This window comes from Plodia interpunctella, chromosome 19 (assembly GCF_027563975.2).
Source record: "Plodia interpunctella isolate USDA-ARS_2022_Savannah chromosome 19, ilPloInte3.2, whole genome shotgun sequence".
NCBI lineage: Eukaryota > Metazoa > Arthropoda > Insecta > Lepidoptera > Pyralidae > Plodia > Plodia interpunctella.
Window position 1 is genome coordinate 708,025 of NC_071312.1, and position 25,140 is coordinate 733,164.

Here is a 25,140-nt window from a genome sequence, read left to right on the forward strand (position 1 = left end):
TAGTGCAGATGCTACGAAGAAACCTTACGATATACCCAGGATGATCTTCCGTAGTGGGAACTCCTCAACGGTTTCCTTCACCGGACATGTTTTGTTTGTCACGCTTTGAATGCGACAAGATCTCTTCGAAGACTTTGAGAATGACAGCTCGTCTTTTTGGTAAAAAAAAAATATAACAAACTATATTTATTTTCGCATGTCCTATCTATTAACAAATCTTGCACGCTACCGCTTGTCGTAGAGAATTGTAATTTTTCACAATCGCAGCAGTTCTTGCGACAAACGTATTATTATCACGAGCACGACCGGTTAATCCATTGTGGACTCCCTACGAGAGATCTCAAAGGTATATACTACAATACATGTGACGTTCTACGGAGAAAAAGTACCATATACACATAGAGGAAAGAGATATTACAAACAAACAAGCCTAAAATAAATAATAAATATATTCGGACAAATCACACAGATTGAGCTAGCCCCAAAGTAAGTTCGAGACTTGTGTTATGGGATACTAACTCAACGATACTATATTTTTATAACAAATACATATAAATATATAAACTATAGAAATCGATAAACATCAAAGACCCGGGCCAATTAGAAAAAGATCATTTTCCATCATGACCCGACCGGGGTCGAACCCGGGACCTCTCGATTCAGAGGCAAGAACTTCACCACTGCGTCACCGTGGTCGACGTATTCATGACTAAAACGTTATGCTACTCACGAATAGTAGTTTCTATAATATTAATTTAGATAACAAATCTAGGCCTGTGCATTAGGCTATTAGACAGCATAACATTAAACGAGGCGTTTTTCCTTATCTATGGATGGATGTAAGCCTTATGAGGAAGATTGGTGTGGCACCGCGTGCAACCTTGGATGCGACATTGCTGTTGTTGCGGTATTATGTCGAATAGGTCGTTTTGGAAAATGTCTGGAACTAATTCGTACATTTGAATAATTGATTTCTTTTTAAAATTTCGTAAACAATATAGATTATAATAGTTTTTGTGTTCAATTTTTTTTTTTCATATAAAAACATCTTGAAGAGGAAAACTACACATGTTTACTTGGATATTTAAGTATTAAATTATACTTATGTATAATATAGTTTTGTATGCATACTTAAAATAATAGGCAATAAATATATATTTTTTGTATTGTATGTATGTATATGTTTACGACAGTCAAACAAAACAAAACACAAACTATGACTCAATAAAATATTTATTATAGAATATTTTTCAATAGCATAAACAATCAGGTAAAAGTAGATGGTAGGTAGGATCAGGTAGAAGAAAGATTGAAACAATTTCTTAGCATAACTAATTTGCACCAGAAGACCACTCCTTATCCTGCCGTGGAAGTCCTACAAGGAGACTAAAGAACACATAGGCCAGGCAGATGATAGATTGCTACCGTTCCCAGGGCGGGTTGACGTCAGGCAGGCGACCGGTTGTAAAATTAAGGACGAATCTTTAAAATCTTCGGGATAATCTTTACGCTAAGCCGGCTTCCACGGCGGCGGCTTTATGATAGGACAATGCCCCATTATTCAGTCGTGCTCCGTCGTTTTGACGTCCATCGACACACAACGCAGAACAGCGTAGAAATTGTATGAAGTTTCAACGTACGTCAGCGCACATCAATGTCAAAAACTATAGAAAACAAGACAGCACGACTAAGCGACGAGGCAAGCCTCGTCGTTCTTAGCGTAAAAAATCAAAGCAACCGGTAACATGCGGTAATGACAGAGAGAAAAATATCATCATGCACACAATTTGGATTATGTAAATAATCTACAACGCAAAGAATTAGTTATCCTTGATCGATCCTTATATCTACCGGTTGATCTAAAAAAGACCGGCTTTGATTCAAATCTTCAAATAGTGTAGTTTACCTGCGACATTGATAATATCACAAGTATTCAACAGTTCCACAGCAGTCTTTCTTTAGTTTACACATTAGAGACTCGAATTTTATGTTTTAATAATAAAAATATAAAATACAACAAATGAAAAATATTTTATATCAGTTGTGTTGTGTGTGACTGTGAATATTTTAATGTTACGATATTTATAACGGAATAAGTGACTTATTTATTTATTGAATCATTTTTCTCTTCTTCATTTTTCAAGTGATTAACTTTTTTGTGTAATTCAGTGAGTAACCATCAATGTGAGTAACTTATTATGATTTAAATATAGTTTATTTTAATAATTTTACAATCGGATAATTTACAACTTTTTTAATAGACGACTAGAGAAGACTGGACCAGAATATATCCTGGAATACCACATATATACATATATTCTGGTCATATATTTATACATATATTCTGGTATATATGTATATATATATATGCGAGAGGTGGGTGCATATTTCAAAAAATATAGTACTTAACACATGCATATCTCGTTTCACACCCTAAAATAGGGCAACTCCATATACCCAAGGCAAGACAAGGCGAGAGGCAACAAGACGGTTTCCAAAGAGGGTTAACGTCGGGCTGGCGACCGGTCGTCTTCAAAAATTTAAAGACTAATTTTTAGACGCGACTTCGAGACGACACCGTCGCGAATGTTACTAAAATAGGCCCAAATGACATGGCGTCATAGCCACTAATGCAACCGAGAGCACGATCACTCAACTGAGAGAGAGATATTGGCGTTATCACACGGATTTGCTCACTTCCTATTCGAATTTTAAGGACAACAAGTAAAAATTCCTTTTACATCCTACAACAAATTATTTCAGAAGGTCTTTTGCATTTTTCCGGTAAACCCGTAGAGTTAAATTAATCCTTTCCCAGTGGGTATATAAACTGACGCTCGCTGCGCGGCAAACGGTTACCGGTGGCAAATATTCTGTAGATCCAAGGTACAGGCGGTAAAAACTAACCACTAATCATAAAGACTTTTTGTATATTTGACCGCGCTAGGTGCTTACCGTAGTGAGTTTTTTAAGTAACTAGTAATTATTTTATGTGTACCTAGTATCGTAGAGTACCTACAGTCGACTTCAGCCTAATAATAACTATAACTAATTATCCTAAGTATGCTAAATTCTTATTACTTCATCACGCTTTATCTGATTAACTAATCTTCACGAATTGTTGCATACATGTAGTTTGAAGTACGGAGAAAGATATAGGGTACCTTTCATCCCGGAAAAATAGCTATTCCCTCTATAATCTCTCTCTCTCTCTCTCTCTCTCTTCTGAGCGTTGTTCTAGTTCTTCCGAAGCGTTGGAACTGGAGCCGAGGTCTAATTAAGAGGAAAAATAACATAAACAAAGTCCTGCTTATCATTAAAAGCCAGGCTCTTGGTACGTTGCGTCGACGTAGCGCGCTACGGCTTTTAATTGCTTGCGTGTTTGACATTTAAACGCGTCGACGTCGAACCTCTATACAATTTCTACATTGATTTCCGATGATCCGTCGACGCAAAGTCGCAGAACGGAGCACGTAACAGTGGGGCCTATTCTCCAACTATTGTAAAAATAAAATCTATGTGATAGTTCAACTAGTAAACCTCAGTAAGAACACTGGAAATAACCTGTCATTATCTTACGCACAAACAAATTTGCCTCAATGGTCGAAATTTCTGTAAATAAAAGCGTAACAATTTAAAGACAAAACAAATATAGGTATATACTACTAAATCATAGACCATTTAAAATGAAAAAAAAAGAGTTCTTAACAATAACCTTTAATGTAATAATAACACTACATAAGAACTACACTACTTGTACTAAATAAATCATTAACTTCCTGACAGATGGACAAAGCAAGGTCGATAATAGTCACATAATATATAAAGTGACAGGACCACAATTGCCAGAAAAGACTGTAATTAATAAATCAGTAAAACAGGTCTTCCATCTCAAGCTATGAGATATGCACAACGCTAGTTGTACAGTTCTATGTGTACAGGGTTTTTAATTCACTGCAATATGTTATATCGAACGTATGGCACAGGTTGTATGTATGTTATATCGAACGAATATTTATCAACGTCCAAAAGAAAGAATGTACAATTCGACTTTCCACGTCCGATCAACAAACAAACCTATTTGTATTGGAGAACATAAAAACGTATTTTAACATTATATATTTTTTTGGAAACCATCATTTAATTATTCAAATCCCTTCTTTATATGGAGACATCACTATACAGTAGAAAACAAAGTCGTTTGCCCGCTGTCTGTCTGTCCCTACGTAGGTTCTAAATCTTTTAAACTACTCAACGGATTTAGATGTGGGTTTTTTAAATAAGTAGATAGTGATTCAAGGTTTATATGTAAATAAGCATAATATAGTAGCGAAACACTGATAATTTTAGTAATTTTCTATTATGACGTCGTATATTGTTGAATATTATACACGTTACCACAACCAATAACAATTTAAAAGCCATACTTAATAGCTACCATGCAAAATTATTGAACATAAGAGGATTAAAAGCAATAAAATGCACTTCCAAACGTTAATTTGTGATCATCTTTTTTGGCCAATCTCGGCCAAGGCGATACCAAGGTGCTGCCTTTTATGCTCAAATCATAATAATCGACGGTTCGCTTTGAGCAATCACGTGTGAACAGACCTTACAGTCAAAATTATATTGTAAAACAATTCTAAATATATACCTAGTCCACTCCTACTCAAAATGAAATGCCTGATATTTCGCAATTGGCGAAAACATTCTGGAATATTGTTTTTTTTATCAACTCTCTCTCTTTCTCCACACCTTCGCATGTCGGTTACATTCCCGGCTGTGACAATTGAAACCCGGAATCCACGTAAAAAAAATAGCTGTGAATTTTGAAGCTTTGGCTCACATTTTATGTACCTACGACCCGCCGCTGACTGCCTGATGTCAATGTTCTACAGGAATGCTGTCGTTGTCGATCAGCTGTCAAGAATTTATATCCTTTAATCGCCTCACACGATATCCACGGGAGGTTATGAAGAGATCTTATCTCTATTTTAATTTTACAATATTTCCTTTGTTAATATTTTTACAAGTGTAATGTGCAAAATACACTTTATCATTATTTAAACGGATAAATGTGACACAGATTCCCAGACACATAAATATAATCTTTTATTGTTCACAGATAAATATAGAAGATGATGAAAAAGCAAGTCTACAAAATAACCTGATACTAGAATGAATTGTGATGATCTGATAGTGAATCTAGAAATAGTTACATTGATTTGAACATTTGAACGTTTTACAATTACAAATGAACAAAGCAATAACACTGCTTACAAATTTGTCAATTTATTACATCATACATACATAACAAGTAGCTTGTTACCTATATAAACTATATAAACAAAGTTAAGCTACAAGAAATTATTTATTTTAAATCGAAGACTTAATAACAAAATGGTTGAAAGTGTAATTAAACGAGTGACAAATATAAATAACAAAGATGATAAATTGTCCCAATTGGTTGGACAATTCGGAACGTGGCAATTAATATTATTTTTATCTGTATTCCTGGTAAAACTATCTTCGGCGTGGGTGCAAATGGCTATACTGTTCCTAACGCCGAAATTCACATTTCATTGCACGCAATTTGCCGAAAACTCGATGGTTTCAACGGATTTAACGTCAAACTCAACGGATTTTTTCACGAATTCGACGGATTTTGCGTCAAAGTCGACGGACTTTGTGTCAAACTCGACGGATTTTGTGTCAAATTCGACATTTCTTGCAGAGGTTTCGAAGTGTTATAAAGATTGTGTGAACTATGAGTACGATACGAGTCCTATGGACAGTACTATCATATCTGAATGGGACTTGGTGTGTGAAAGGAACTGGTTGGCCAGTTTCACCCAGATGGTGCTGCAGAGTGGGATATTGATCGGCAGTATTGTCTTTGGATTTTTGTCTGACAGGTGAGTTTCGTCTTCATTACCTACTTCAATTCTTCTTAGCGACTAAATTAGTCATGTATACTTATAAGATGCGCACACATCCTTACTTTTGTTTTTCTGTATGTGTATTTTTTGCTGTGTTTTTGTGTTCAAAGTAAAGACTATTCAAATTCATACAATTATGACGACCTCGGTGGCGCGGTGGTAAAGTGCTCTGAACCGAGAGGTCCCGGGTTCGATCCCCGGTCGGATCATGATGGAAAATGATATTTTTATGATTGGCCCGGGTCTTGGATGTTTATCTATATATGTATATATTATAAAATATACTATCGTTGAGTTAATATCCCATTACAGAAGTCTAGAACTTACTTTGGGGCTAGCTCAATCTGTGTAATTTGCCCTAATATATTATATTAATACAAATTTGGCTCTGCGGTCTCACCACCACTGGAAAAAATTTGACACAAGCTTTTTTTATCGCCAATAAGATCTTGTTTAATTCAAAACGTGACAAACATATCATGTTCGTGCAATACTGTCGAGGGGTTCCCTCGTGGGTTGCCGATCATGGGTACACCATAAAGTCATGAACTCTGTAGGAGCAGTGAAAGTAGGTGGAATTTAATTTGCGAGATTTGACAACAGACTGACGGGACAAAGTGAACCTGAATTAGCCTTGTAATTAATATAAGTATTTAATCTCTCCTGTTTCAGATACGGCCGCAAAAAGACCTTCCTAGCCGCTGTCACGATCACAGCAATCGTTGGATTCGCCATCCCTTTCTCCCCTAACTATATCACCTTCACGATCCTACGCTTCGTCTCCGGGTTCGGATGCGCGGGAACTATGGTCGTCTCTTTCGTTCTAATTATGGAAACCGTTGGCCCGGATTACAGGGAATTACTAGGATGTACTTACCAATTTCCTTTCATCTTCGGCCATATGAGTATACCTTTGTTCGCGTATTACTTCAGGGATTGGCAGACGTATAGTTTAGCTATGGCAGTGCCCCAAGCATTGTACCTTGGGTACTTCTTCGTGTTGACCGAGTCACCAAGATGGCTGGTCAGCGTCGGGCGAGTCGAGCAGGCCACAGCGATTGTAAAGAGAGCTGCAGCTATGTGAGTATGTTTACAAGTTTTTATTTCAACTATCCTGATCACAATGGTCTGACAGGCGCGGATCCAGCGTTGTGGGCACGATGGGCGTGGTCATAACCTTGACTAACTTAACCGTCACAAAAAAAAAAGAGAAAAATATCATAATTAGGTGCCAGGTGTTAGGATAGGTGTGGTTTTATGATTGTCAAATCGTTGTATATTAGTTATTTATAACAATAATGCAAGGAATGGTTTGTTGCACACAGACTCAATTGCACAGAAAAGATAAGGCTACTATTCTGAATTTACATGTAATCCTGGCTATCAATGAAATTTCAAACTTTTTGCGTTTAATAAATATTTGACACAGTTGTTTGACCACAACCTTTTTTTAAAGACTGGATGAAGAAAAAGCAGAAAGCAATCGGAACAAAGCTCAGATGAGAAAGAGTTTCAACTGTTCCGATGTTAGTTATTATTTTTGGAAAGAATTTAGTAAGTTATTTCGTCTGTTTGTTATCTTTTCATAGACTGCAAAAAATATTTATTTTATGATGCAATACATTTATCAAAGGTCAAAAGATTTAGACGAAGATAAAGACAGATGAATTTTATCAAACTTAAAATAATTTATCTCAACCAGAAAAACCTTCAAGATGGATAATATGATTTAGCATGCAATTTTGATAAGCGTAAAAGATTAGATACAAATAATCAGTTTCTGGTTTTTGATGCTGCTTGTCTAGATTATACATATTCTTTAGTTATCTCTAATAAATAAATAAAATGACTCACAGAAACGCGAATTTTTCGCTGGCGATAGCACGATCATTATAAAAATGTGATGGTGGCGCAAGGCGCTAGTGTACAAGGCACAATCTAAATATATACAAAGTGTAATAAAATATCTATATACGTACGAAGTGGTAAGATACGTTTCTTAAGGCAGATCCACTCTAACTAATGCAGAATCTTCCATACAAGCAAGCCCTTCTAGTGTGTAATTCTATTTATCTATTTCTATTTTATATAAAACGCAAAGGTGACTGACTGATTTATCAACGCACAGCCCAAACTACTAAATCGATTGGGCTGAAATTTGGCATGCAGATAGCTACTATGACGTAGGCATCCGCTAAGAAAGGTTGGCATCCGCTAAAAAAGGATTTTGATAAATTCTACCCCCCAGGGGATAAAACAGGGGATGAAAGTTTGTATGAAACTTCGCAAAAATGATCTATTATCTACCTAAGATACCTAAGGTAGTGTAATAATTATGATATTACAGAAACAACCGGCCAACGACAAAGATTGAGGAGACGCTAACAAAACTGTCGCAAGACATGCGTGCAGCGTCCGAGCAGCCGAAACCGAACTACTCCGCGCTGTTCCAGAGGGCGCTGCTGTGCAAGACTCTGTGTTGCTGTTTCCTATGGCTGATCACGGGCACCACCTACTTCGGGTTTAACCAGTACATCAGTCAAAGCAGTTCGGATCCGTTCATTAGTGTTGCTGCCGCTGGGGCTATTCAAGTTAGTAATTCTTTCTCTTTCTCTCTTATCTTATGTATATAACGATAGTTAACATAAGAGTTAGATAATTATCTCCGTGTGTTTCTAATTTGATTCGGGGCTGTAACCCCGCGAAGCCATAGGTCAGCGTAAAAATTTACCGTAATGTTGAAGATTTTGGTTGAGAACTGTGATTTTCCAACGGGCGGACTCCCAACTTCCTGACGTCATCGACTCCCTTGGGAAGGCTATTGTTGCTATGCTAAGGTTGTATGTCCGTTTGTCGCTTCGTAAAACATCCACGGGATCATATGTAGTCTTATTATAGGGCGGAACCACACGCCACGCTTTATTTTGCGTCTTTACAATCATTAAAAAGATCATGGTTCAACCCACCTATGGAAATCTAGTATTTTTTAAGTACTTATAATCAAGTTTTTTCGAAGTCTTGTCAACATAAAATATCCGTATCAGAATAGGTAGGTTACCTACTATCAAAAACGTTTCTGATTTCAGTTGCCAGGCGTATTCCTCTCCATGTGGCTGCTCAAGCACTTAGGAAGGAAGAAGACAACAATACTCTTCTTCTTCCTCGGCGGCATCTTCATCCTGGCCTTGGGCTATGTCCCAAAAATCTTCTGGCTAACTTTAACTCTAGGTAGTTTAGGCGTTAGCTGCGCAGGCGCAGTGGCGTGCACAATCTACATTTACACAACAGAATTATTCCCAACAGTCGTAAGAAATATGGCAATGGGTGCTTCTTCAACGTCTATGAGGGTGGGGTCAATGATTGCACCGTTTATTTCAAACCTATCTATGACAGTGCCTTGGTTGCCTACTGTCATTTTCGGTTTGGCGCCAATCACTGCTGGGTTCGTGTGCTTTATATTGCCGGAGACGAGAGGTAAATCATTGCCTGATACGCTAGAGGATGTCAAGAGCAGTGAGTAAGCGAATTTATTTATTAAATTCAATTTAAATTCCTTTTATTCTCTTCCACAATCTAAACATAATACGGGCTTAAAGTAGCTACAAGGTACAATAATTATTTTAAGATTGTGAGAGACTGGTGTGTGAACAAAGCAGAACTTGTATCTCAGTACACTAACCTCTCCCCAAGGTTATTTAAACGGGCATAATATTAAAAAAAATAGCAATGCAAATTGTTTTTGTGTTGTGTCCATTACAAAAAAAAACTAATAAATATTTGATTCCGTAAAAAAATACATTTTTCAGAATTTTATTGCATCGATTTTGTATTGTTTAGTTTTCATTAAAGTTTTGAATGCGTTTTGACTCCAAAGAAACGTTACGTTTCACTGTCACGCTAGCCACATTTTTTTTTTGGTCAATCAAATCAGAATCAATCAATGTCAGAACATTCGGAACATACATAAATATCGGGAATAATTTGACGGTAAGTAACTACAATTGTCAGACCAAACTGCATGTTACTTGGTGTGATATTTGTTTATAACACCTTTTTTATACTACTGATGGTAAATGGTCACCGCAGCTTAAGGACGCTGCAACACAAGTGGTATCACATGTGCGATTTCACACCCTTTTTGAACCTTGATTTTATTCTGATTTAGACGACTACTAAGCACTTTACTACTACGCCACCAAGGGGTGGCGCAGTAGTAAAGTGCTTGCCTCTGAACCGAGAGGTCCCGGGTTCGATCCCCGGTCGGGTCATGATGGAAAATGATCTTTTTCTGATTGGCCCGGGTTTTTGATGTTTATCTATTCTATGTATTTGTTATAAAATATAGTATCGTTGAGTTAGTATTCCATAACTCAAGTCTCGAACTTACTTTGGGGCTAGCTCAATCTGTGTGATTTGTCCTTAAATATTTATTTATGTATTCTTAAGTTATAGTCTGTAGGGAAAACCTCAGCCTTAATAAACCTTAGAATGTACGTATATGAATTAATGCCATGTAGTTCATATAAAAAGGATATATGAAGCGGTTAGAGAATGGCTGCTCTTACGATTCGATCGTATTAATCAGGCGCCCCTGGATGCCCCCAGATGCATAAACACAAGTTTTCTGACTGAATACGCTGTTGTTTCAATTCTGATTGATGTCCTCCTTGTTTGTCAGACATTATACACGATCTAAATATGTACAAGCATCCTATTGATACTTAATTGGATTCAGTATTGATATCAATTAACGTGATATTAGCTTTAAGATAGTCCAATTTACTAGAATAATTTAATTTATTTTGTTTAAGCATGCACATTGCACATTATATATATATATATATATATATATATATATATATATATATATATATATACACTTATAAATTAATTATATAGTAAATTTAAGTTAATTCTTTTTATTTTAAGGCCTATTATATACGAGTATTTAACTGAAACTAGACGTGATATTTGCACATTTTAAATCCTTTTCTTGAAAAATACGTATATACTATACGTTATACTTTTCAATGAAAATATTTAAATTGACCATTGAAATTGATAGATAAATATGACCATTTGTGATAATTGATTAATTGTGCTTATATTTTCAAAATATTTATAGTTATATTATTAATATTTATGCAAGTTAAAATTATTGAATGAAAATTGTGACTATTATAGTTCAATGAAAAACTTAAAAACACACGGCCCCGATGTTCTTAATACTAAGATTGTAATAATTTATTTTTGGTAAATTCCTGTGAAAATATTAAAATAAATACTACTAATTCGTTGTAACTATTTACACATATGCATACACCTTCCATCATTCGGCTCCTCTCTTCCCGAGCGAGTACGGCACCGTTGCCGCAGTCCTAAGATAGAAATTGCCCCGGATTCTGTAAAAACAAATAAAATTACTAGAAGCTAAGCTAAATAGAGTTAATAAATTTGCTGTTATGGTATAGAAATTCATTCGTTTCGGGCGTTTTAAAGTTAAAAGGTTTCACTGACTAAAAGCCATGCCCTTCCATTATATTCTACGCTAGTACCAAATTTCATAACAATCTGTCTAGAAGATTTTTCGTGAAAGAGTAACAAACCACATCCACAGAAACTTTCGCATTTATAATATTATCAGTATTTATGTTATAGAACATATCCCAAAACACAAGTCTCGAACTTACCTTGGGGCTAACTCAATCTGTGTGATTTGATATATTTATACTAGATATTGCCCGGGGCTTCGCTTCCGTGTGAATTTCGAAATACAATATAGCCTATAGCAATTTTGCATTATGTACCTTTCTAATTGTGAAAAAATTTTTGAAATCGGTTCGCTAGTTTCGGAGATTACCCGCCTCAAAGATACAAACTCACAAACGCTTACCTCTCTATATAATGGCATAGATATATTAATTGGAATAATCTTCCGAAATGCACTCACTCAGTGCCCGAGGCGGGCCCCAGACGCACGGGCGGGTTGTCGGCGCACAGCCCGCGCAGGAAGGCGTCGTAGTCGTCGCACTGTCGCGACCAGAAGCTGCTGCCCGCGACCGCTTCCGCCCAGTAGCCCCAAGAGCGCCAGTGGCTGCAGAAATCTGCAATTTCATATTATTTCTTACTAGATGTTGCCCGGGGCTTCGCTCGCGTGGGAATTTTAAGATAAAATATGGCCTACAGCAATCTTGAATAATGTACCTTTCTAATTGTTAAAGAATTTTTGAAATCGGTTTGATAGTTTCGGAGATTACCAACCTCAAACATACAAACTCACAAACGCTCTTTATATTAATAGATAGATTGTCCGCAGCGCACGTATTTCGTGCGTCCGCTCATAACGAATTACAGATATCTCGGGTTCTAAGCAACGTATCACGATGAAACCTATATTCCGCTATACACTGTTAAATTCACATCAAATTCTATCTAGTTATGCGTGATGCGCGAACAAATATACAGATAGACAGTGAGCCTGGGTCATTTATCACATTTATCAAAAATAGGCACAGCGGAATAGTGCGACAACATGACAGATAGATTTATAATTATTAACATGGATTTGTTAACAAATAACAGTAAGTTATCTTTTAGTTCAACAAAACTCATTAAGTATTTTTGAGAAATTAAGAGAATTTAAGTCGACTATACGTCATACCTTCAGAGGTTAAGAAGATGGTAGCAGAAACGCATCCGGGCTGCTTGGCAATGCCCCCGTTGGGCCAGAAGTCCGCGTGGCCCAGCGCGTGCGGCGCGCCGTAGCCTCCGCCGTCCGTGTGGATCATGTCCACGAACTGCGCGTCCGCCGGCGACGCCGCCTTGCCCAGCACCGGCGGGTAGAACCCGGGATACGCCACGTCCAGACCTGTGAGTCTGTAATTAAACATCTTGATTCATTGATAACCAAATTTTTAGGCATGAGGCTCTCTATATAAAACGGATAAATAGAAACAAAAGAAATAGTAGACACCTAAATATACTAGAAAAACAAATGACTAACGTGAAACTAGTTTTAGCAGCCCTCATCATATGTCTATTAAAATATATAACCATGTCCCCAATCATTTAAAAAATATAGAAAAATACCCTCCCGATCAGAAAGTCTAAGAAGCAAAACGTCCAACAAAGCGAAACGTCTAATGAGCAATCTGCCCCGCTAGCTAATCGCTCATGGAGCAAAACGTCTAACTCTGAAAAGGTCTGTCAGATATAACAATATGTCTATTTAAGAAATTGACAGTTTTTCAATATGTACAATCCAATATTTGTAAAAAATCGTTAATAAAAATTATAGATATCTGAGTATTTCGATGATAAATTTTGATATAAATTCACTTTGATTTCTCTAATAAATCACATTAGAGATAAGACGAATTTATTTTGTAAGTAATTTGTCAACTTGTTGCCCTCATGTTTGCTGTGCCCTTGCAGGACGTCACTTGAACTTATATATTTATGTAACAACTACGAATTTGTGGCTATTTTTGAAGTCAGTTATATAATTTAAAGTATGGACATTGGACTATAATTAGTCTAAGGTTTAACGTCATTTTCATCCATTCAATTTATTTAATATCAATACACAGCATGGGACACATAAAAAAAGGTTTTTTACACGAGACAACAAGAGGTTTTTTAGCTAGGTGTTAAACTATTGTTAGAAAAGTATGAGTAGAAACCGAACCTGGGCACTTTGATCCCCGCGGCCGCCATGTCCCTGGCAGCGGCCCCGAGCAGGTGCACGCCCATGGAGTGCCCCACGAAGTGCAGGCCTTCCCGGGACAGCCCCCCTCTGACCAGCCTCACCATTGCTTTGGCTATTTCTGCTCCCGCCTGAGGAATAAAATGAGTATTTGATATTAAAATTAAAAAATAAATATATACGAACCAATCACACAGATTGAGCTAGCCCCAAAATAAGTTCGAAACTTGTGTTATGGGATACTAACTCAACGATACTATATTCTATGTATATAGATAAACATCCAAGACCATCCAAGATTTTTAATAAATGTATAAGACCTTACTTAATATTTGTTAATTGACGTCCTTGGAGAAAAGGCTGCGGTGAAGTTTGTTGCGCCGCTTCTTCTTCATCTGCGCTTTGGAAGCCGGCAGTAGACTTAGTTTAAGTAATTTTTGACGTCAATAAGTGATGTATATCATCCTAAATTGAATAAAGAATTTTGAATTTGAATTTGAATTTGACCCAGGTCAATCTGAAAAAGATCATTTCCCATGTTGACCTGACCGGGGATCGAACCCGGGACCTCCAGTGTAGCACTTGATGACCAGGCCACGGAGATCGTCATTATTCTGTCATCAACATTAATTTATTTAACATTAAAAGTTAGGTTAAATGGTGCCATATCCATATCCCAGCATTGTAACATATACGTATACGGGACATTGTTTTTTCTTAAATTACTGTGCGAGCCACGTGCGAGCTAACAGGCGTGCGGCCTACCTGAAGGGATGGTCACCGCAGGCTGTGAACGCCTGCAACCAGGAGTGTTACGCGCGCGTTGTCGACCTCTTTTAATCTTTTCACGCCGTTTTTGAAGATTTCTATGCGGTAGTCTTTATGTAAAACCGTGAAATTAATCTTAACTCTTGTCAAAATGAATCTATAATCTAGATCATACCGACTGAACTCCCAAAGACACCAGCGTGTAATCCCCAAAAGCTATGTTGCTCCAGTCCAGTATCAGTATATTGTAGCCTCCATTTTGTTCGTACGCCTTCACTATGGTGCGCACGCTGTCGTCCGTTGTGAACTCTACGTAGCTGGAAATAAGGGTTGTTTTGGAATACGATGAAAGTTTGTTTAGAAATAAATACATTCACAAGGTGAATTTGTCTGGACAAATTAAATGCATCATAATGTTTAAGTTAATCAATACAAATTAGTTTTGTGTTAAAATATAATGAATATATATATATCTGGATATATCCATCCACTTTAATGTCCAATATCTAGTCTCGCTTTTTACTCATAATATGAATCATTTATTTTAAAATATTGCATGCCTGAAAGGGGAATCTGTTAAAACTCTTACTTATATTTACCATTCTTGTATGTATGTACAATGTACATGTACACAGATTTTGCAATAAATGTTTTTGACTTTGACATAAAACACGCCTGACATTTTTTATAAGCAAATAAACTACAACGCGTTTTATTATTATTTTTTTAATTTTCAAAATGAAGAAATGCCCTTATATTTTAACACATAATTCATTTCTATTTTTATTGTGATTAACTTAAAACATTATGATGCCCTTAATTCTTGAACACTTTGAAGTAATCGTTTAAATACAAATAATAAGGAGCACATGTTAATAACTTAGTATAAGTACCTACCTAGGTATAACCTATTCAGATTGTGACTTACCCATGAGCATACAGAACGGTGGGCTTGTCGGGATCGAACCCAGGGTCGGAGAGGATCTTCCTGACGGAGCCGAGCCGGTACGTGCCCGTCGGCTCCGTCGAATTACTGGAATTAAGATAATAAGACATAAATTCAATTACATACTAGATGTTGCCCGGAGCTTCGCTCTCGAGGGAATTTTGAGATAAAATATAGCCTATAGCAATTTTGGATAATAGGTACATTAAAATCGGTTCAGTAGTTTCGGTAATTAACCGCCTCAAACATACAAACTCACAAACGCTTACATCTTTATAATAATAGTATAGATTTACCAACAAGTATATATTACTAACTGCGCTCCAGAGCCTCGCTTCCGAGGATTTCCGGGATAAAATTCACCCTATGTCCTATTTCAGGATGTAAGTACTTATTTAACCCGTCTATCATATGCCATCGCAATCCGTACTGTAGACTAGGCTTGATCGAGTACATCCAGACATCCATCCAATTTTACATTTATAATATTTGTGAGATGATTGAATTTAACCTGAAATGTATGAGAATGGATGGAAAACAGCTAAATACGTACGTAAAATGTAATATCCTGATGTCATTCAAACTGGAAGATCTCCCTTCTGGAACTGCGAACAAAATTCAACTTGAATAATTTAATTTTAATGCAACTATATCATTAACTAGCTGATGCCTGCGACTTCGTTCGCGTGGCTGAACAATGTTTGGTAAGGAGTCAAAATTATTAGAGAAATTTAATTGTACAGACAAATGTAACGATAGTCTCGATAATCAGACTGGAAAAGTATATTTTCTTCTTCTTCAGGTGTTCCAGATCTTCGATTTCTATACCTCAACAGAAAATGCTCATCAGACTGAACGTATTTTATTAGAGCGTCATTTCTATATTTCCTATAGTTTAGCTGTACCATCATAGGTCTACATCAGGTGTTCCAGATCTTTGATTTTTATATCTCAAAAGAAAATGCTCATCAGACTGAATAACTTTTGTTAAGGCGTCATTTCAATATTTCCTATAGTTTAGCTGTACCATCATAGTACTCCATCTGGTGTTCCAGTTCTCAAAATCATTTATACCGTATATGTTGACCAGGCTTTATAGCTATACAACAAAAAATCTCATTCAAATTCGTCCAGTAGATCCAGAGACTAGCGTGTGCAAACAAACAGACAGACTTTTTTAAAATTCTTATTCTATTACTGATTCTCTATCGATCTCAATTTTTTTTATTGAAAACGCAGAAACACAGAGAAAGATGGAGAGAGATGAAGGAGAGAGATGAAGGAAAATATAATACCTACTTGTAAAATACGCTCTGACTATTTGTCGCAAGCTTGTTGGTCCCACGGGTGGCAACAAACTTCGTTGAGCCTCGCTGTACGACAATGCTGGAAAGTTACATACGTGCAATTAATTTACCTTAAACGCACAGAACTTTGAATTATTTTGATAAATAATTTTATCTCAAATTATACAGTTTAAACTGAAACCACTCTCAAATTATTATTTTTTGAAAATAACCGGTCATTTCGCGTTAATCTCCTGGTGTTCCTCAGGGTTCTATTCTTAGACCTCTGCTCTTCACACCTAAGGTCAAAAAATCGGCGAAAAGTAAACCGTGTTGCTTCGTGTCCTCTCTTACTTCTCCTAATTATTGTGTAACTGTGTTACATCGGCACAGTAGAACCCTAATCAGAACAGTAAACAAGAATGTGCCTATTTTAAAGGTAATAGTACTATTAGCGTGCTATAACTTCTATTGCACACCTAATTTTAACTCGCTAGGATCTGATTAACGGTTTTAAGCATCTCCTGTACCTAGTGCTGGGTTAACGTCTAATATTTGCCATGTTTATTCTCAAACAGTCCTATCGACTAATTGGATTTGCGCCCTACAGTTTGGCAAACGGGCAAATACTAGATGTAAACTCATGTGTGCCTGTACCCTTTGTTTTACTGCCTAATGTCAGTTGGGTGTCTTCTCATTTGGCTATAAGTACGACATATATCTACTTGCGTTTCGTGGAACAAGTCATAAATTATTGCAAACATCTATGTAGTTCCGCCATCGCTATAATCCGGTTTGCATGCTTTAAAATAGACATTAGTTTTACAATACTCAGAACATGGCCAAAGGTTGAATGGAATTTCTAAAATTGTTTTATCAGAGATACCTAAATATAATTCGCAATACGGAAAACCAGAAACGAAGTTACCTAGGCTGTGGTTCCGCCCTAGAATTGTACCATTTCATATCCTTCCGTAAATCTCGTACGAAGCGAGTACCTACCTATGGGATACAAAGCCTTGCTAATAGGCAACAAGAATTCCCAAGGAGGACGGGATAAAGACAGGCAGTCGGTTGTAAAATCACAGCTAAATCTAGCAAATTTTAAGGTGATTTTTTAAGCAGACTCCGAGCTTCGCGGCGCCACAGCCCCAAATGCAACCGGGTACACTCGAGGATGAGATTAGCAAAGTTTTCACAAAGTAAATGCCTAAAAACAGCGTAGGAGGGGTTTTAGGAAGCCGGGAGAAGTCAGTAAAATATGATCTTCAATGGTTCTTCTCTCCAGAACCACCGATCGGATAACTATGTATTAAGTACTATAAGTACATAAGAATCAATAACACTTAAGTATGGTATCCGTATAAGCGTTCCAATCTCAGGGGATCCCAGTAAATAGTTAATTTAGTAAATACATAGCTAATGCATCATTATAACCTCCGCCATGTTTCTTTTGTCTATCTATCAGCAGTCAAGGATTTATATCCCGTAGTCGCCTCGTACGACGTCCGCGGGAATATGCAGTGATATTCTAAGGCATATTCATCTCATCGCTTTAAAAACTAATCGTTGCAAAAATAAATCTAGCATTCGTAGCCTAGTATCTAGCTAGACTCAAGTAAATAACTAATTTGAGATTATTTTTAATCCCCGACGCAAAAACTAATAACACCCCTCGTTATTAGTTTAACGTGTCTGTCTGTGTATCTGTCAGCTTCCAAAACGATGAACCGATTTATGTTTAATTTTTTTTTTAAGTTATAGATAATTTGATCCCGACTGTTCTTAGCCATGTTTCATGAAAATCGGTTCGGCCGTTTAAAAGTTGTAGCGAAATGAATATTTAATTATAATATATATTTTTTTTAATTTCTTAATTCTACAACAAACTTATTGTAGAATAAATGCCACCACTATATCAGAGATAAATTAAAGCTGTCGTAATTATACAAAGTAAATAACGTGTCTGATTTATTGCAGCAGATCAATTATATAATAAAATTATTACTTACTTGTAAAAACGAGTGAAATCCACAAACAATTCTTCATTATACTTTTTTTATTTTTCTTCTTTTTCACACACGCTCACCGAACTGAACGTCGCTATTCAATGGCGCTGGAGCCGTTCAGTTGAGTTATGCTATGAGGTCCTTGTAAACCTTGATTTGCTTGTAGAACAAGAATTATCAATTATTGTACTTCTAAGCGGTTAACCTTATGTAATCCGTGCTTAAACGTCGCTTTTTAACAGCCCAATGTCCTATTTGACGGGTTAAAAGTGCGTAACAAGTGCGTAGATGAAGGTCCGCAGTTTGGTTATAGTTTTGGTGAATAATTCCTCATTTTAAGTTTGTCTGTGTCACTTTTCAATGTAGTAGTTAGTACACATTTCATTAAAGGGAGCAAAACATAAATTTGACGATATAGTGAAATTTTTAATATTAATAGCATGTTGTTATGAAATTTAAAAAAATATAAAAAAAAATTAAATAATTTTATGAATAATATTGCAAAATATTGTATTTTATAAATAATTATTTTAATTGTTTAATTATAGGTAGGAATATTTAATCAATAGTAAAATATTTAAAGGAAATATAAATGAAAATATCTTACTTAATTTATTTAATTAAGGATCCAAATATGCCAAGTGCGAGCAGGCGAAGGTCACAGAAAACATCTAACTTTATTAAGAATATACTCATAACTGAAAATAAAAAAATAAATTATCATAAATCCGTGACATTATTGTCAAATGTAAGTGTTACTTTAAATTTATGAAATATTTTGTCATGCTGTCTCATGAAAATACTTAACTATGCCATATTTTATCACATACGATTTATTTCTATATGAATATCTCCGCAAATATATTTAATAGGATAAAATTTTATAATTAATGTAAAATAAATAAATAAGAATTATATTTGAGAATGCGGAAGATTTCTTTTAATATATTAATTTGTAAACACTAGAGAGGTTTCATTCGGGGCTGTGACCCCGCGAACACTATACTGTATGACTGCTTATTACTTATAATAACATTATATTTTTTTAAACATATGACACAACCTTGAAAGTTGTTTTAAATAATTATTTCATATGCAATGTTATATTCATGTGCGTGATGTGTAAAGCCACGCCACCTTGTGTGCTTAGGTGCTTATTACAAAAGATAGACCGATTATATCATTGTCGTTTCCTGGACAAACTATATCAATTATTTTTAATAATTGTCCACCAAACCGTGGCTTGAAACAATCAATCAACTAAATTTTAAAATATTATTAAATAAATAAATATATTAGGACCAATCACACAGATTGAGCTAGTCCCAAAGTAAGTTCGAGACTTTTGTTATGGGATACTAACTCAACGATACTATATTATACAACAAATACATATATAGATAAACATACAAGACCCGGGCCAATCAGAAAAAGATCATTTTCCATCATGACCCGACCGGGGGTCGAACCCGGGACCACTCGGTTCAGTGGCAAGAACCTTACCACTGCGCTCCCGAGGTCGTCAACAATTATTAACAAGTAAATTTCGTCAGTAAAAAATTTAAAAAATCTCCGACGTTCAATCGTGGCTAAAATTACTCTCGAATCAAATAGTACAGAAGACCACACCAAAATCGATTCATCCGCCAAGGAGCTTTGACAGGATAGATACATAAACACCATTCAAAAATATAAATATAATCAAGACCTTCAGATCCAAAAAACTTGTCGCTGAATCCCTTATTGAAGTCATATTGTATATTTAGTATAAAATTTTATACAGACAATTGTAGTTCTTGTAGCGTACACAAGTGGGAATTTTACATTTATTTTACCTTGTTAATTACATTAGCTTCTATGAGGTTATGAGATTCACGGTCAAACTATACCTGGTCGTAGGCCAGGGTTGCATATAATGTGTCCTAATGCAGATTGCTGTAATATTAAGTAGATTTACCTAATGCGTATCAAATTACTGTCCCATTAGTTATATCATCGGGTCATGGTTTTTTATCACTAAAATGATCGTCAGTAAGTTTTATAAAAAAAAACGTCAGTACCTAAGTTTTGTAAATGAAACAATTTTCCTATGTGCAGCAGTGGACTGCTCCAGGCTGATGATGAGGAAGTTTTATAAATGGTATTATTTACAAGCATTATTTAAGACTGGGCTAACACGCATACTAGCCACAACTTCACTTTTTTTTATTTGCAAGCTTTTGCCCCCGGCTTTGCCCGCGTGAATTTCATAGCAAAATCTCAGTAATTTTCTTATCGCAGGTTGATTGATTGGCGAAAACTAAAAATTATGCTACATGTTGGCAACATCATTCATCCAGCGCCATCTATCGTGCTGACGTAAGCGGTTGCCCCTACTCGGTGATGAGGCGTGGCGAAACAAACGGCGCGAGCTCACTTTTGGTCTAAACGTGCAACGGACGGCTTGCTCTTGACTCCCAATTATCAAAAATCATTTAATTTAAATTAACGAATAAAAACCCATCTATTTTATTTTAAGTACGTTGTGTGATTTGATTAAAGGTTCGAATTAGATTATCGGTAAAAGGTTGTTCGCATTTTTGTTAATATATTTTGATTAGTTTGTATCGTGTAAAGTAATAACGTGGGAGTATATAGTAAATAAATAATATATATATATTAATATACGTGTTGTTTTCATACACTAGATAATTTCTATTAGACAATATTATACTTTTCTATTGGACAAAGTTGTATCATTTTACTAAAACTAAAACGGTGGCCACCAATGGTGGATACAAAATATTGATCAACATTTTGTATCCAATAAAATCATTTATCAAGTGTCGCATGATCTCACGGTTACATTAGTCTTCGCTATAAAGGAAATTGATAAACATGTATTGGTGGAACTAGAGAGACGGGAGCACCCTCTTTCAATGTGAAATTGTTTTTTTTTTTACATTGTTACCACGGTTAAAATAAAAAATAGGTTTACCATTACATTACAATAAACAATTTCATGTTTTTCCATTTTCAATGTGTGTGATTGTATTTCCATTGTACTGGCCAGTAAGATATCGATAACACGATTGATAAATTTAAAATCTGATGCCTAATAAAAATATTTTAAAATTAAAACACGAGTCAAATATGAGGTAATTAATTAAATATAGCTGCGTTAAGGTGAACACTTTATTGATATTATAATAATTATAATAGAATAATAATAAGACAAGATAGGAATGTTTACATAGAAAGAACATCCTATATCCATATATCTAAATATTATGATACATGTTTTGACATCTGTCAAGTATAAGGGTGCTGATGTATTGGCCACCAGAATGGAACTCGAGAAAACCTGATATTCTTCCACATCAAACATAAATAGGGACTTGAAATTTACAAGAAGCCAGATTAGCTTCAATTCCAAAGCAAAGTTAGATTTCTGAGCCACGCGTAGAGAACTGTATTTTTCAAATTAAATATATTAATTTATAATTAATTAATATATTACTTAATGTTTTAATATTGATATATTAAGTTATTAATTAATTAACTAATTAAATTATTTTCTTTTAATTAAAATTTTGATTGCGTTTGACCTCAAAATATGGGAAGCAAAGATAGGTCTAAGATAAGAGAGAACCATGGTTATGTGAGAGCGAGATAGCAATGCATTTACATGCCCATTCGCCATTTTCTTTACGTGATCCAGATACTGATAACAATATATAAAGCAACTACTTCACGGTAAACCTAAATGGTTTTCAGGAGACGAAATAAACAAACATGTGGCCAAAAAACTTAAAAGTATGATTCAATACAAAATGAGATCTTATTATATGAAACAAATAAATTAACAATAATTATAAACAACACATTGAAAGTTACGGCGCATATATATACACAATGTTATAATTTGAAGGCTCTGCCGAATCAATTCGATGAGAATATTTATCTTTGAGAAATTTTGTCCGTTTACGATTGAAGTTCGATTAAAAATCGTACACGCACGTTTTGACGTATAAGTATTAAAACGTTACCGTGTCGTAACATGGTCCTCACACACATACGGATGAAATCCAAAGTGTTGCATTAAATAATATTTAGTTATTCAACTCGAAAATTCGGCATAAATTGTGCATAAAAACCTAAACCTTTCTCTATACGTTTTCAACTTAAAATAACACTATTTACAAAAAAAAATATTAACACGCAAATATTATTTTAAGTTTATAATATGAAAATGCTAAAAGTAACGCTCATTTTTGTTGATGCAATAATATTGTCGCGGCACAATGTTAAAATACAAATTAAATAATTATATTACGAAGATAATTGAAAAGGAATCATTAAATAACAATGAATCGTTAAATGCATCAGATATGAAAACGAATAGCCTCGATTTATTACGTGGAATCATGTATAAACGTGATTACCCACAACCACAACAGTCATATAATTTTAGAAAAATGCTTTGGACAATAGACATTTCATGTTATTATAATAACATGTCACCGTTTATATACAATTTCGAGCAGAGTATAATTATAACTAGAATATAAAATTATATTGTCTCTGTATAGTTGTCGATAAGTTTGAATAAATAAATATATATTTTTAAAATAAACATTACTTTAGGCCCAGAAAATAACAACATTTGTTTGACCATAGTCAACTTGCTTTTTAGAAGCGGTGGTATGTTTAAGTGGTAAAGACAATAAGCTGTGAACTGTCCTATTTTAAATATCCTATAAGGAATATTATATATTATATATTTCTGAACTTTGACTACATCATAAGAATGTTGTTGAGCTTCCACAAAGCCTCGACCAGAGATGTGATTACGCCCAATGTATTCCCAATTTCATACCGAACTAAGTCTGGCACAAGCCCGTGGGTTTATGCCCGAATTTATAAAACTGGGAGTAAACCCAACTCTGTCCTTGACACACCTATGCAGTTTGAGACTGCCAAAATAAATATATACACAGGTATTATATTACACTTAATTTTTTTCTTTTTCTTAGCCCTTCAACTCTATACTCTATTAATTAAACATCAGAAGTTATACTGACAAAACGGTTAAAAAACCTGACTAGTTCATGCAGCCATAATAGAGGGTTTTTTTTTCACTGCACAAATTTTCACTGCATAAATTTTCACAAAAGAATATGGAATATAAAAATATGCAAATGAAACAAATAGTGAAAAACGAACGAAAAGTTTCGACTTCCCATACTGAGACAGCTCAGATCAGCCAAATTATATAAAAAACGAGTAAATTTTTGTCAGTTTCATCACCGTATCTGCCTGCAAAATTTGCGCAGTGTAAAAATAAATTACGCTGTATATTATTGTGACTATTGCTTGCTAACAAAGGTTAAGAATTCTACTAACAATTTATGGATTTTATGGTCTGACAAATTTTTATTATTATATTACAAGTGCTTCCAGCAGTCTCAAGCTACGGTTGACTTTATTAATAATTTTGGAAGATTTATATCTTTAGTTGGCATATCCATTGCAACAATACAGCTACACAGTGCCTTACTATTTCAAATTATCGTCTAAATGAGCTTCACAACATTTCAAAAAACTAGTATACATTTTTTTATATACTTATTGACTCAAGTACCTAAATAATTTCTAAAATTTCATATCACACCAGAGACGGGCATATTACATAAGTCGATCATATACATATTTCTAACTAGGAAAACAATTTATTCTAAACATCTGTCTGTCCCTATGTATGCTTAGATCTTTAAAACTACGCAACGGATTTGGCTTCCATTTTTTTTAATAGAGTGATTTGAAAAGGAAGGTTTATATGTATTTAACATGCATAATATTTCACCCGTGCGAAGTCGGGACGGGTCGCTAGTATTCAATATTACACACGACACACTTGAAGCATATTTTTTTTTTTAATATAAGTTTTTATACCTATATCAATTGTTTGACATCAAAAATAATAAAAATATTCTATGAATATATAATAAAAACTCCTTTCCATTTTACTTATACAAAAAATCAAATAAAATAATGTTGCGAAGCTCAAAATAGACCAGTGCCCACTACCGCCCTCTATTTTAGGTCCACATCATCTCCTAGCAAGTCTTCGCACTCTTTCTCCCACTGTTTGTCGTCTCCCGTCTTCTCTGCTACAACTTCATACTCCTTTAGTTCAGCTTCAAGTTCCTTCTCCCATTGCTCTGGAATGTCATTGGTGAATAATTTAAAATATAAGTTTATTATTAAAAACAAAACAATTGCTTATAAGAAATTATTAAGAAGTAAAAATTTTACAAAATATATTTTATCGAAAATACGTATCACTTTAAGATCTCAAGATCCCAATCGGGTATGATCTTCTAAAGCGATGGAACTATATTCGGCATCGCCGTCGATAAATACAAGATAGTACACATATTTTTAAAATGAATATTTCTCAAATTACTTTTTAATCAAATAACAAATAATAATAAAATTATTTTCT

General features: G+C 35.0%; 3 protein-coding genes across 7 annotated transcripts in view; 1 reads left to right on the forward strand and 2 right to left on the reverse strand.

Annotated features, from left to right (window-relative positions):
• Positions 1 to 1,948: 1,948 nt before the first annotated feature.
• On the forward strand, positions 1,949 to 11,230 carry LOC128678387 (organic cation transporter protein-like). Its single transcript, XM_053759888.2, has 5 exons — positions 1,949 to 2,184; positions 5,126 to 5,915; positions 6,612 to 7,019; positions 8,287 to 8,530; positions 9,026 to 11,230. Exons 2-5 carry the CDS (start codon positions 5,401 to 5,403, stop codon positions 9,458 to 9,460), a joined length of 1,602 nt encoding a protein of 533 aa, XP_053615863.1. The 5' UTR covers positions 1,949 to 2,184; positions 5,126 to 5,400; the 3' UTR covers positions 9,461 to 11,230.
• Positions 11,152 to 19,374, reverse strand: LOC128678391 (pancreatic triacylglycerol lipase-like). Its single transcript, XM_053759898.2, has 10 exons — positions 19,261 to 19,374; positions 18,657 to 18,812; positions 16,658 to 16,744; positions 15,912 to 15,963; positions 15,341 to 15,445; positions 14,588 to 14,729; positions 13,627 to 13,775; positions 12,601 to 12,815; positions 11,890 to 12,043; positions 11,152 to 11,341 (listed from the first exon to the last, which is right to left on the reverse strand). Exons 2-10 carry the CDS (start codon positions 18,691 to 18,693, stop codon positions 11,269 to 11,271), a joined length of 1,014 nt encoding a protein of 337 aa, XP_053615873.1. The 5' UTR covers positions 18,694 to 18,812; positions 19,261 to 19,374; the 3' UTR covers positions 11,152 to 11,268.
• A 984-nt stretch (positions 19,375 to 20,358) lies between these two features.
• The window catches only part of Sap47 (Synapse-associated protein 47kD), a 74,380-nt gene continuing 69,598 nt past the window's right edge, over positions 20,359 to 25,140 (reverse strand). For all 5 annotated transcript variants that reach the window (XM_053759893.2, XM_053759895.2, XM_053759890.2 and 2 more), the window contains one exon: positions 20,359 to 24,856. In XM_053759893.2, the coding sequence (XP_053615868.1) occupies positions 24,729 to 24,856 (128 nt within the window). In that variant the 3' untranslated portion in view covers positions 20,359 to 24,728. The remainder of the gene's footprint in view (positions 24,857 to 25,140) is intronic.